The sequence below is a fragment of the Cariama cristata genome, unplaced genomic scaffold (genome assembly GCF_000690535.1).
Source record: "Cariama cristata isolate BGI_N322 unplaced genomic scaffold, ASM69053v1 scaffold8182, whole genome shotgun sequence".
NCBI lineage: Eukaryota > Metazoa > Chordata > Aves > Cariamiformes > Cariamidae > Cariama > Cariama cristata.
Window position 1 is genome coordinate 1 of NW_009604396.1, and position 12593 is coordinate 12593.

At 36.1% G+C, this 12593-nt stretch overlaps 1 protein-coding gene across 1 annotated transcript; it reads left to right on the forward strand.

Annotated features, from left to right (window-relative positions):
• Window positions 1–1281: 1281 nt before the first annotated feature.
• Window positions 1282–12593, forward strand: LOC104158033 (band 4.1-like protein 2; the record flags this gene model as incomplete). The annotated part of the gene is made up of 6 exons (XM_009695592.1): window positions 1282–1842; window positions 3730–3852; window positions 4359–4457; window positions 6559–6639; window positions 9404–9542; window positions 11341–12593. Coding segments are annotated over 5 exons (972 nt in total), but the record flags the coding sequence as incomplete, so codon positions are not given.

Sequence of the window (12593 nt, forward strand, 5' to 3'; positions counted from 1 at the left end):
AGCGGTCAGTCAGCGGCCCCCGGAGCCGTCACCGGGCCGCGAAGGTGGCCCGCGGCTTAATTCCCCGGCGTCCGAGCCGGTAAGCTGGTTGCTTGTATTAGCTGGGTCTCCCTCGATCCCGGTAGAGAGCTTCGTTCTCTCTGTGCAACGCTCCAGAGAGGTTAACGGGTGCTCGCTTCAGCTTCACCGGGAATGCTGGCTTGCCCTCCGTAGGTGCTTTGCTTGGTAAACAGCAATAAAAGGTAGGATTAAGTCACAGATGATGTGTTAACTTTTGGATTCTTACCATTTGAACTCAAATTTTGCTGCAAACTATTCACTAAAAACACGTTAGATCAAAAACCCCCTACCCTATACATAATTTACTGTGGGCTTTCTGGGATATCCATCACAGGTCATTTTGTTACAAAACAAATACTAATATAACTGCTTTAATCTCATCATTTTGGCTCCAAACTGAATCCTAATGGGATCATCTTGGTAATCATGCATTGCCATTCTGACAACATGCCGCTCTGAACAGTCTCCCTCTCGTTATCTATTAAGTTTCATAAAGTAACAGACCAGGGATGAACAGCTAATAAAATCTTACAATAAAGCCTTTTTTTATGCTGGATGATGATAAACTGACAGTAGAATGCTAAGTAGGGTTGTGGGTTGTTTGGTTGTTTTTTTTTTTTTTTTACTTAATATTATTTATTTTTCATTCCTGATTTAACTGGGAGAAATAACTGCTTCAATAGCATCACTGGCCAGTGTGTTCATGCTTTTATTTTCAGCCTTTCATAATTAAATTCTTATCCTAAATAATAATGTCCATAATTCTTACCTGCTTTTGAATGGAATATTTCAATTAAGTGAAAGGAAATGAGCATAGATCTATGTGAATCTTGCAGTGAATACACAGTATCTGTCTAGTATCACGTGTATACATTCTTAAAAGCTTGCTTGGAGGATGCTGCACTGTTGAAAAGGGTTATGCATTGATTTTTGTCCTCTGATTGCTTTTTGTTTCACAGAGACATGCTTCCAGAGCAGAAGGGCCTTGTACTGGAGTCAGCGATGCTGATAAGGTTCTACTGATTTTTTCCATGGTTAAATTTGGCTCTAACTCTTCCAATCCATCTTCATTCTTTCTTTCCTTCCTTTTTCAGTTAACCGTCACAACCATCTTTTGTCTTCTACATGACACGAACCAGCCATCTGCTAATTTTGTTTCCATCATTTTAATTTATTCATGTACTCTACTTTTGTTTTTCCTCATCCATGTTTTTTGTGCAGAGTTCACATGAGACTCTGGACATAGTGGAGGAGAAGAAGCAGGCAGAGGTTGGGATAGAAGAAACAGTAGTCATAGACGAAACCAACAAAGGGAAAATGCAAGTTGCCACTGATGCTGGGGAAACATGTAAGGTGGAGCATCTGTCAAAAAAGGACTCTTCATCATTGCCATCAGATAGTAGCAGCAGCAGCAGTAGTAGTGAGAGTGAGGATGAAGAGGTGGGAGAGTACCAGCCACATCATAGGGCGATTGAGGAAGTCATCAGGGAAGAACAGGAAGAAGAGGAAGACATTAAAAGGAAAGATCATGAAGAAAAAATACAGCTTGTGGAAGCCACACCAGAAGGCAGTACACTAAATGTACCAGCTGAGCACACACAAGTTACAGCTGAAGATTTGGTCCGTGAAAATGCAGTTACCATAGCTACAGAAGAAAAGAATTTGTCAGAGGAAATTAAGCAAGATTTAGGTGAAGAAAAAGAGGAAGAACAGCTCAAACTCAATGGAGATCTGTCTCATGTTGACATTGATGTTGCACCACAAATAATTTGTTGTTCTGAGGTAAATGGTAGAACAGTTTGACAACTAGATTAAGCAGAGATATCTCTTGGGGTGAGAATATACCTGCCTTTCTTCTTCTCCTATTCCTCCAGCTCTTCAGGCATCCAACAAGATTCAGATCGTTTGGAAGGGGAAACCATTGATGAGCAGTGAAATTCTGTCTCCTTCAGTTATGGTTTCTGACTTTTTGCTAGAACTGAGTGAGAATCACCAGTAAGGCAAACCTTCCGAAGACTGGCATCTCCTTTTTATCTCCCCCATATATTATATGCACATACATAATGTATATTTATTATTTACATGTTTCCAATGTTTTAAGTCTTGTCTTGTCTATTTGTCAATTGTTTTTGACACGTCCATGACATGTAATTGTGATTGGAAAGCTATTGGCAATTGAAATTAGAAAACACCCGCCTGTCACAAATTTTTGTCCCTTTTTTTCCGCCCTTATTATTCACTGCTTTTCTTGCCCTTTTTTTTTTCCTTTTAAAATACATTACAGATTTATAGACTAGAGTAAGTACAGCTAGAAATTGCATAGGTGAGAGCAGTGCATTGTAAAGGGATGAGGCATACATGACAATCTTATTATGAAGTCTTCTAGTGCAGTAGATATTTAGGGAAGCATGCTGGTTTCCAGTCACAATCAGTTGTTCTAAGCCAAACAAGGTTGAAGGGTACATTACTGGGCAAACTTCATAAAGAAGCAGAAAGGGAAAAAATGAAGTGCAGGGATGCATCTCTTTGTAAAGTTGGCATGATCTTCTGCTGAGCTTTTCAACAGTTGGGTGGTTTTTTTCCTATTTATCTACCTGCTTGGCCTTGTAATGGTGGCAATTTTTTTTTTTTTTGCACTGAAATCCAAACTACTTACCTTCTTCCTTTTGTTGTCTTTTGCATACACAGGTGTTCTGATTAATGATGTGAAAGAATTAGTTTATAAGACCTTAAGAAGTTGCAGCCACCCACACTTCCTAAAAACATAGCTAGTTTGGAGGAAGGGGAGAAGGGCTGCTGTGTGTGCAAGTGTGTGTGAGGGAAAGAAAGGATTTTTTAATTTTTTTTTTCCACTGGAATTTCCCCCCATGTGCATTCAGAATCAATGGGATATAGCAACTGATACATCTAGAAAAATATCAAAAGGCTTTACTAGATTTTTTTAAAAGTTTTTAAACAGATTGAAAATTACTCCAATAAGATAAATCACAAGTTCACTGACTCTACAGACCCCTGGGTAGTTGCTTGCTTTGTGATATTGCCAAGAACACCACTAGCTAACTAAATGGTTAAAATGGTTAGAATTGTCAAAAGAAGCCATTGATTTCCAGAATTATTACACTGAATGTAGACTGCTTAAAATCTAGTTGTCAGAATTCTTTTTCTGTTCCAGAAGTAGTACATATTAAAAAGTTAAACTTTTATGTAATTTCCTTGGAATTTCTAGTTCTTATTTGCAGTTTGAGCAATGGTAGGTATTTTCCCAGATTAATTCTAATATGAAGCTTATCCATCTGAGCTAGCTGTCAGCTTCTTTATGCAAACTAAGATTATTTTTTTTCCCCCCCAATGATGCCCTTTTACACGTTTTCAGTACCTGTGTTGCAGCTTGGTTTTAGCAGTTACCTTCTGTGATAGGTACTGTTAGCTGAAATACAGAACTTTGACAAAGTTATTAGGAGATTAAATTTTCCTACCATGTTATGCAGATACTAGAGGGCTGGTGTATCAGTCTTCATTTCACTTTATTGCATGCTTTTTGATTGGGAAGACAGTCAAATACTTATCTTACTATTATGATTTTCTCAAGTTTTTTGTTGTATTTTCTTGGTCCACTTTACAAACCTTCTTCTGTCTTTTTTAATTGATTGGTTATTTCTTGCACCACAGCCTCCAGTAGTGAAAACAGAGATGGTAACCATTTCAGATGCCACACAGAGAACTGAAATCTCCACTAAAGAAGTTCCAATTGTTCAAACAGAAACTAAAACTATCACATATGAATCTCCACAGGTATGGTGACTGGCTTGTTATACTGTTTGCAAGCTAGTTTTTATTCCATTTACTTGTAGGTCAAAATAGATAATGTCCAAAAAAATGCTTTTTGAAAACCTATTACTTTTTCTAGCAGCTAAGATTATACTTTGTCTATGAATTTGGTAAGTGAAATGTTTGTAGACAAAGCAGTGTTACTTCTGAAGTTCTAAATGTTTGGGTTTTTTATATATATAAGGACTTAGTTGCTATCTGCAAATCTATAACTCATTTTTAATTTTGGAAACTTGATTACAATATTTCATGGCTCCTGAAAGTAACATGTAGCTTCGACCATGAATTTTCCGCAAGAACAAACCATAACAACAGTCTTACATGACTTGGTAAACTAGGATGGCTTCTACTTAGATTTCACTTCTAACTGAACTAAAGAATGTGTTTAGTAAGAAAACCAGCCTTTTCTCCTGTGAAAACAAAGCTTTTAAATGCTAAAATACAAAAATACTTTTTTTTTTTCCTTACAGTTTGATGGCAGTGCTGGTGGGAATGCTGGTGTGCTGCTGAGTGCGCAGACAATTACATCAGAGTCAATTTCTACTACCACAACTACACACATCACGAAGGTAAAATATAATAACGTCTCTCTGAACTAAAAAAACCCACCACCTCAAACCCTCAAAAGAAAGTCTTACATGAAGTTGCTCATATATCTGCTAATTTATTGAAGAAAAGTGAATTGAAATGGATTGGACTCATTCCAAGCATGTGTGTGAGTTAATCTTTCTGTACGCAGAATTTGAACAGAGAAGCCCTAATGAATAAGCGGGAATACCTGGGAACAGGACAGGGAAAGGGAGGAAAGTAGGATTAGGTTTTTTTAGTACTTCGTATAGGTCTTATTTCTGTGTTTGACAAATGAGCATACCTAAATTTTTACAATTTCAGTTCTGTCATCACTCACTGATATCTTACAGAGTCTTTGTTAACGTAACTGATTTGTTTGAGGTCCACAGGAGCCCTGCTAATGGCATCAGTTATAAGGATGAACTGAAACAATGTTTTCTCAGCATTTCTGTTGATGATCCTTGTGCTGCTAGGTTTAAAGCATATTTAAAAACAGATCATACCACTAGATTGCTTTGCAAGCATATTTTGGTGCTGAATTATGTGCTCTGCATTCCATGCTTGAAAAGGAAAGGAAAACTCGGTGTTAACAGGACATCACATCTGTTTCAGTCTCATGTAATATTTCATGCCAGAGTCTCTTAGAACTACCAAAGTGTGATGATTATGATGATTATTGTTATTCTTAATTTATGTAAATATTTATCAAATTTTAGGTGTGCCCCAACAACACAGTTTTGAACTCTTGTCTTTGAGCTCTTCACATGGTTTTCGAAGAAAATTACAGAAGGCATTTTTTAGGGTAAAGCAAAAGGGAAGAGGGAAACGTAAGGTGTGAGTTTGCGGTTTTTTGCCCCCCAAGAAAAGAAGTTTCACATCACCGCAGAATGGAACAATAATTCACTGCTTACTGGATATATATTCAATACATATATTCTAAAGTTTGGAATATTCTTAAGGTTGAAAGTTGTATTCACAGAATAACAGTGGAAAGATGATGTTGGAAAGTTATCAGATAACAGTCACATGAAATAAAGTAAGCTCAGAATTTAAAATGTGTATGTGTTGTTACACAGGCTAGTCAACAGGTCCTTTTCAGTCTCCTGTTCCCTTTTGGAATCATTAAGCCACCACCATTTTAGAAAAAACTCTTTATTCAATAACTACCACAGCTAAAGAGAGGGGGAAAAAAGGATACATTTACTTGTCAAGTTCAGATGTCAAATAATGCTGCTTTTTGGAGGGAACCATTGAGGAAAATGGTTTCAGTCTTGTCTCCTACTAAAAAATTACTGGGATTACCGAAATGCAGCAGACCCTTATCTTTTCTTACCGACTGCTTGTCATCAATTCAAAAGACTTTGAATTTTCTAAACTAACTTTCTATTTTACATCCCAAACTGTTCATTATTGATAAAGTGACCTGCGAAAAGACTTTTAATATTCTAATGGTGTTCTTAACAGAGTCATCTTGGACCTTTTCTAATATGGTCAGTGTATCTTAAGTAGTAGTTTATTCTTTTCTCTTATACAGGCTGATTAAAAAAGAAAAAAGCATATAATGTTATTTCTGTGAGAAATTTTCTATAAGCTACAATGTTTTAATCACTAGAGTAAGAAATGAAGAAGTAAAGCACGTAATTATTTCCACCAGCAATGTGAAATGTCTCACTAAGGTCCATGAATGGCAGAACTGAAAAGCAGATCATCTTTGTATTTAATGACATAGGATTCTTCAGAGACTGAGAAAAAGCCCATGATAGATGGGTTGAAATCAAAGAAAAGACTCCTGGAGTTTCATTGTTGCCAGATTTATGTGGTGGAAGAAGCTGGAATTCCAGTTTGTCTGCATATCTAGATCTGTTCAAACTTGGACTCCAGTAACAAAAGGAATTCTCTGTTGCTTGGTTTTTACCAAGTTAAGCAATTGCTAGAATGTCACTAACTGCATAACTGGGAAAGGAAAGGGTGGTTTACCACTGAGAATATTTGCTACAGATTGCAACTCAGTCACAGAAATGTATTTGCTTTGGTGCAGCAGGAAGGATTGCTTTGTGGCAATATGGAATAATTTTCTTCTTTTTTTTTTGCTATCTGTAGATGGTAAAAGGTGGGGTATCAGAAACAAGAATTGAGAAGCGCATTGTCATTACTGGAGATGCAGATATTGACCATGATGAGGTACGTGACCTGTTAACACTTACAATGTGATTTTTGTAGTCTGGTGAGATCTGGATGATATTTCAGAAACCTGAAATAAGAGAAAGGTAGAAAAGTTGAATAAGAGGACATAGAAAGACCCTGAGAGTGTTAATTGTGGCAAAGTTATTCATGGTTTGTGAATAAGGGGCCTTTAGAATATAACTGAAAGAAAAACAGCATTTGTAACTTTGCATCATAGATCACGTGAATGGATTTCTTACTATTTTTAAAGGGATTGCTTTTTTAGGAAGAGGCCCAATTTGTTTACTGCTGCTTTTGTCATTTGGGAGGAAAAGCATTTCCAAAGTAATCTTATTTTGGTACATTAATCTGGATAGATGGGAGTCTCTACTGTGTTGTGTCCGCAACGTGGAATGCAGCACTCATTTTGACTGAAAGCTTTGAAATACAGCAAAGCATAAACTGCTCAAATTTTAAAAAGTTTTTGACTTGTGTTTATAGAACTGTGTATAACAAAAGTAATTGTTGATCTGCTGGAATCTTATGTAAGTACCTTTCATCTCTATCAGTATCAAGGCAGTATTTTACGATGTCTTAGAAACTAAGGTTAAAATCACTTCTACCTGCCTAATTAAGAAGGATGCATTTAAGCAGTACACAGGAAAAATAATTGAGAAAGTGCAATTATCTGTTCTTTGTGGTGATGATTACATAATTTTTATTGTTTTTCTTCTTAAGAAACTATGATAACAAAGTCGATCAACAGTCACTGGATAATACGAATGGAAAAGCCTACAATCTACATAAAGTTGCAGTGAATCCAACAAACACAAATCATCATAACAGGATTTAATTTATCTTCTTAATTGTAATATACTGAGAGCTCTCAGGGAATTTAATTTCACAATTTGATTTACCTCCAGAAAGTGGCTCTTGACAAGTTGAATCTCTTCTTGAAATTTGTAGTTAAATGACAGCACTGTTCAGCATCAGGCATGTCTCTTGTTTGCCTTGACACACGCTCAGTGCGCTTCAGATGTCTGGAAAGGTCACAGTGCCTTTAGTACACCAGACAATTCTCTGAGCCCTTCTTTGTTTTGAGATGAGTAGGTAATGGAGTGAAAAATGAAATTATAAAAAAGGAAGTACAAAATACAATTTTAATCACTGAAGTTTAAAGCAGCAGTGAGAAGCTTTTAAGAGATTCAGGAAATCTCTATGACTTTTTCTTCAGTGGATATGGAGCTCTTTAAATGCACAAGCTACATTCTGGATGTTTATTATTCTGTCGTTTAGCTCCCTAGATCACTTAAAACAGTTTTCAATGGGAAAATAATATTTTAATTTGGAGTTTCAGAATACAAATGCTTGTATTACTTGTTGTAATTTAACAGTCAGACTTAAGGTTTTTTCACTGTTTATGGTTTGATTATAAACACTGATTCTTAAATCTCAACAGCAACTTTGTTTTAAATCTTCATTTGTACTACAGAGATTACACTTGGCATATTGTAAAAGATGAACTAATAAAAAATTGTTAGGATTAATACAGCAGCAAACATCAGTATTGTACCAGTGCACATGGTGTGTTCTTGTTATCATGCTAAGGAAACGTACACGAATTTGAAGTCCTGTAATAGTTAAAGTGGCTAATGTTGGAGTTTCCAGTCTCTCTTCAGAGTTAGTTATTTCTTCTCCCATTTACCACCTATGGCTAAAGAAAATGTCACTTTTCTAAATTAAGATAAACCTTTTTGTTGCATTATATTTTTCTTGCTCCTTCTAGTATATTTGGTTATTTTTAGTTGTAGTTGATACTAAGGTGAACAGTGATCTTACTGTTGCTTCAGAATGCCTTCCAGTTTCTTTTTTTTTTCTTTTTTCTTTTTTTGTATGTTAAGTTCCAACAGTAATAGAGCTCACTAAATTGAGATTTAGATCGGGGAAGGAATAGAAAGCCCCAGGTGCTCTTCCAACTGTTCTGCCTCAGAGGGTACTCTTATGTGGTTGACTAGAAAGCCTTATGTAGAATAGACTAGAATATTTCAGTTAGAAGGGACCTACAACAGTCATCTAGTCCAACTGCCAGCTGTGTGGATTGGTACTTCTCTTAAGATAAAATTTCTTAAAATGTGGAGGAGGGATTATAAGAAATTGAGTAATACTTGTATTTACACTGCCCTGAGTTAACCTAGAGAAAGTTATCTTAAACTAGTAAAAGGAGAAAAAGGATTCTTGTGCTGAGAAAGAAATTTCTGTTATGAACTTCTTCCAGAGTTTCAGTGCTATACTTAGTACACATTCCAGAGTATCTTCCCATTTTGTTCAGGAAACTGAAGGGAACTCGTGTTTTTCTGTACTGTGTATGTTCTTAAGTCTTTTTTTGCTAGATCTGTTACAGAAGTTCAAAAACTTCTGGAGTATAAGAATACTTTTTGTCTCTTGGAATGAGCTACAAAAGTTACAGGATAACTTTATGGTTATTTGTTAATTCCTGGAAATGTTGGTAAATTTTTAGCATAGTGGGGTTGGGTTTTTTGGTTGGGTTTTGTATTTTGGGGGTTGGTTGGTTTTGTTTTGGTTGGTTGGGTTTTGGTGGGTGTGTGTTTGGTTTTTTGTTTTTTGTTTTTTTTTTTTTTTTCACCCTGAGCCCTCTCAAGTTAAGGAATTTAGGGTTCTCAACAATTACAACCAAAATTTCCAATACTACTCTCCTGTTCTCTGGCCCTACATGAATGTCCTTTTGCTGTTGTTTAGTTACGCACTTTGCATACATTTGCAGGCCCTGGCACAGGCAATCAAAGAAGCCAAAGAACAGCACCCTGACATGTCTGTCACAAGAGTGGTGGTGCACAAAGAAACTGAACTTGCTGAGGAAGATGAAGAGTAAAATCAAAAATGCCCTTAAGCAAATACTTCAGGTAAGCTTATGTATATAATTAATGTAGAAAAATGTAGCATCAGTTTTCTGTTGCATTCTGTAATAAAAGGCTTGAAAAATATCGGGCGTCTGATATATGCTATCACAAAATGCTGAGTTGAAACAGGCACTAATAGTAGACTGTTAGTGTCAGAATTTTTATCTTAAGTCCAGTCTGACATAAATTTTAATTGCAAATGTTCCTGTACATGTCTTCCAGTTTTGTCACAGTACTCTCGTGGCACTCCCTACGATGTTTGGTCAAGTTTGTTGTAGGAAGATTTTGTTTGTTGTGAGGGAGGATTGGGGAAAAGTCACCAAAAAATTAGGAACTCTGCACAAATCTCTCTGTGTTTTTTCACTGTATCTTTATTTCAGTGTTCAATTGGAATTTTTTTTTTTGTAGCTTTGTTGCTTAGTGACACTGAAAATGGGTATAGCATGTATGCTCCAGCTTTGTTTTGAAAGCACAGGAGAGGACATGGAACTGTACTGAACTGTGAGATAGGTATGTGTGGATGAGTCCTCACATCACGTAAATGCTCCAGAAGGGCTCGGAAAAACCCACATCACTTTTGAGAGTGCTATTAGTTTGTGGCAAGGAGAATGCCTGTGATTTAGGTAATTTCACTGGTCCTTTGGTACACAGCAACATTAAAAATGCATGCTCAAACTATCCTTTTCATATTTTCAGCATTTACATAGCAGGATTTGAGGTAGAAAGATACAGCAGAACAGATCATTTTGATTTGCAAGGATTTACTATTGTAATATGTGCTACCATCACATTTTTCATTTATTATTAATCAGTGTGAATTTAAAGGTCTTAGGAGCAGGGACTGACTCTTCTATTATATTTGTGCAGAACGTGCCGGTTTCTTCATGCTACCTTAATCCAGAAAAGTATCTTTCAAATCAGTGTTCAACATAATCTATCCCAATATATCTGCTGATGGTGTGTTTTTGCTTTTTTTGAGAAATATATACATTGTGGAATGGTGTTTGCAATGTATCGGAGAGTGTCAGATGTCTGAGTTTGCCAATTGCTTTACAGCTCTTGGTCTGAAATGCTTGTGAGAAAGTAAAAGAGGACTAATACGAAGACATTTCACCATGCTGCTCTTGTATTTGAGACCTGGGGACTTGTTTGACTGATGATGCCTTTCAGTTAAACATTAAGAAAAAAATTTAGTTGTCTAAATACAGGCCACCTAAAGTGCCTTGATGATCCATCTGCAACTTGGACATCAAGAGCCCTATGCCCTCCTGTAGCAGCAACTGAAAGCAGGTGGGACTGCAGAAACAGCTCTAGACCATGGTGTTTAGGCAATGGAGCCATGCCACAAATTTTGATTAGTTGTTTCTAAGGTGATGGAAGCTCTGCCCCAATGACTACGGCAGTATTGGTTTTGTAGACTTGTTTTCTCTAATAAAAGTGAGAGATATTATACTGTGATTCTGCGGGATTATTAGCTGAACAAATATCTTCATTTCTTTCTTTATGCGCTAGACTGTGGATTAAAATTTTCAGTAAACTGTGCAAGAGGTAACTGTTAAAATACCATGAGAATTTTGGGGAGGGAAAAAAATTCAATAAAGCAAGAAGAGCACCAATAGAAACTGAATTACTGTTTACCTCATGATTGAAGGGGGCTTTAGTTAATGCCAAATTTTTTTATGAAATAACCTTCCCCCCTAATAACCTATATGGAAAAAAATGAGGTTTTGACTCTGATGTGACAATCACATAGTATCTGTTATGAATGCTTATGTAATCTTCCCCCTCCTTTTTCTTCCAGAAGTAAAAATGATACTGACCGTGATCATGACCATGAAGAACTCTAATCATTCCAAGTCACCACGACTCTACTGAATTCACCAAGCCTAGCAATGATGACCAGATGTTCAAGACTTAAATGCCAATACCAAACTCCATTTTAACATCTTTGGTCTATATTCCATTACAGTCTTTCTTGTTTATTTTTTATAACCACTTCTTAATAATCTTAGATTTATTTTTTTTTCAAATGGAGTTTTAGAGAGTATGATCTTCTTTTGCACAAATACTTGTATTTTTGAAGCTGATTCTTAATTATATGAAAGTGAACAAAAAGGAAGTCTGGAAAGCATTGTTCACTGGAACAGGCGGTAATTGTGCAGGAAGGGGGATCTTTACTAATTTAGATATAGTTTTTTCCAAATATTTCAAGTGAAATCTCTTACTGGAGTAATTTACAGATTTTTTTTTTTTTTTCAGATTATTCAGGTAAATATATGGTATCACATAACAAAGATTTTTATAAAAATACAACATTTCCTAAAATTAAAAAAAAATATTTCTTTGGATAAATTTTATACTGGTATCTCTGTAACTCTTTCTGTTCTAAGGGTCTCCTCTCTGTGGAGCAGAGGTGGTGCGGCAGTCTGTAGAGGAGAAGGAGTTGCAGACACATTTCTTCTGACTGAGCACTGTGTTCCTCTTGCACATTGGTGCCAATGCTCAACTTTTTGCAGACGTTTTGCTGTCTGCAGCATTCCAGATAAGGAAAGAAGGAAGAACAAAGTATCTTTCTCTTCTTCCAACAAGAGATGATCTAGGCAGCTTAAAACCGTAGTGCTTTTTTTTTCTTACTGTGTCCCAACTTCAACACTTCCATTATTTGAATACGTGTAGAATGCTCGCTTTCTATTAAACCTCACTGTGTCCATGTTAGAACTGACATTTCTGTTACTGAAGAGGTAGACGTTTCAGATGCTTCGTCTAATGGTTAATGCAGGTTTTTAGGACACCGAGTAAAAGTGTACGATGGACTCTGTTCATAAAGTAATAAGACAGTACCATCATTTGAGACTACCATTGAGAAAACCTGTTAATTATTTTGGATTTTATTTTTATTTTGTTCTTGCAGAAGGGTTTTTTGTTTGGGGGGTTTTTTGCTGTCAACTCTGTGTATAGTTAAAATGCCAAATTAGATTTATAGCAGCTTGAAGTTGTATTAAGTGATATTTTGCTTTCTGTAATTCTGTTATAAAATAAAGTTGTTTATTCTCT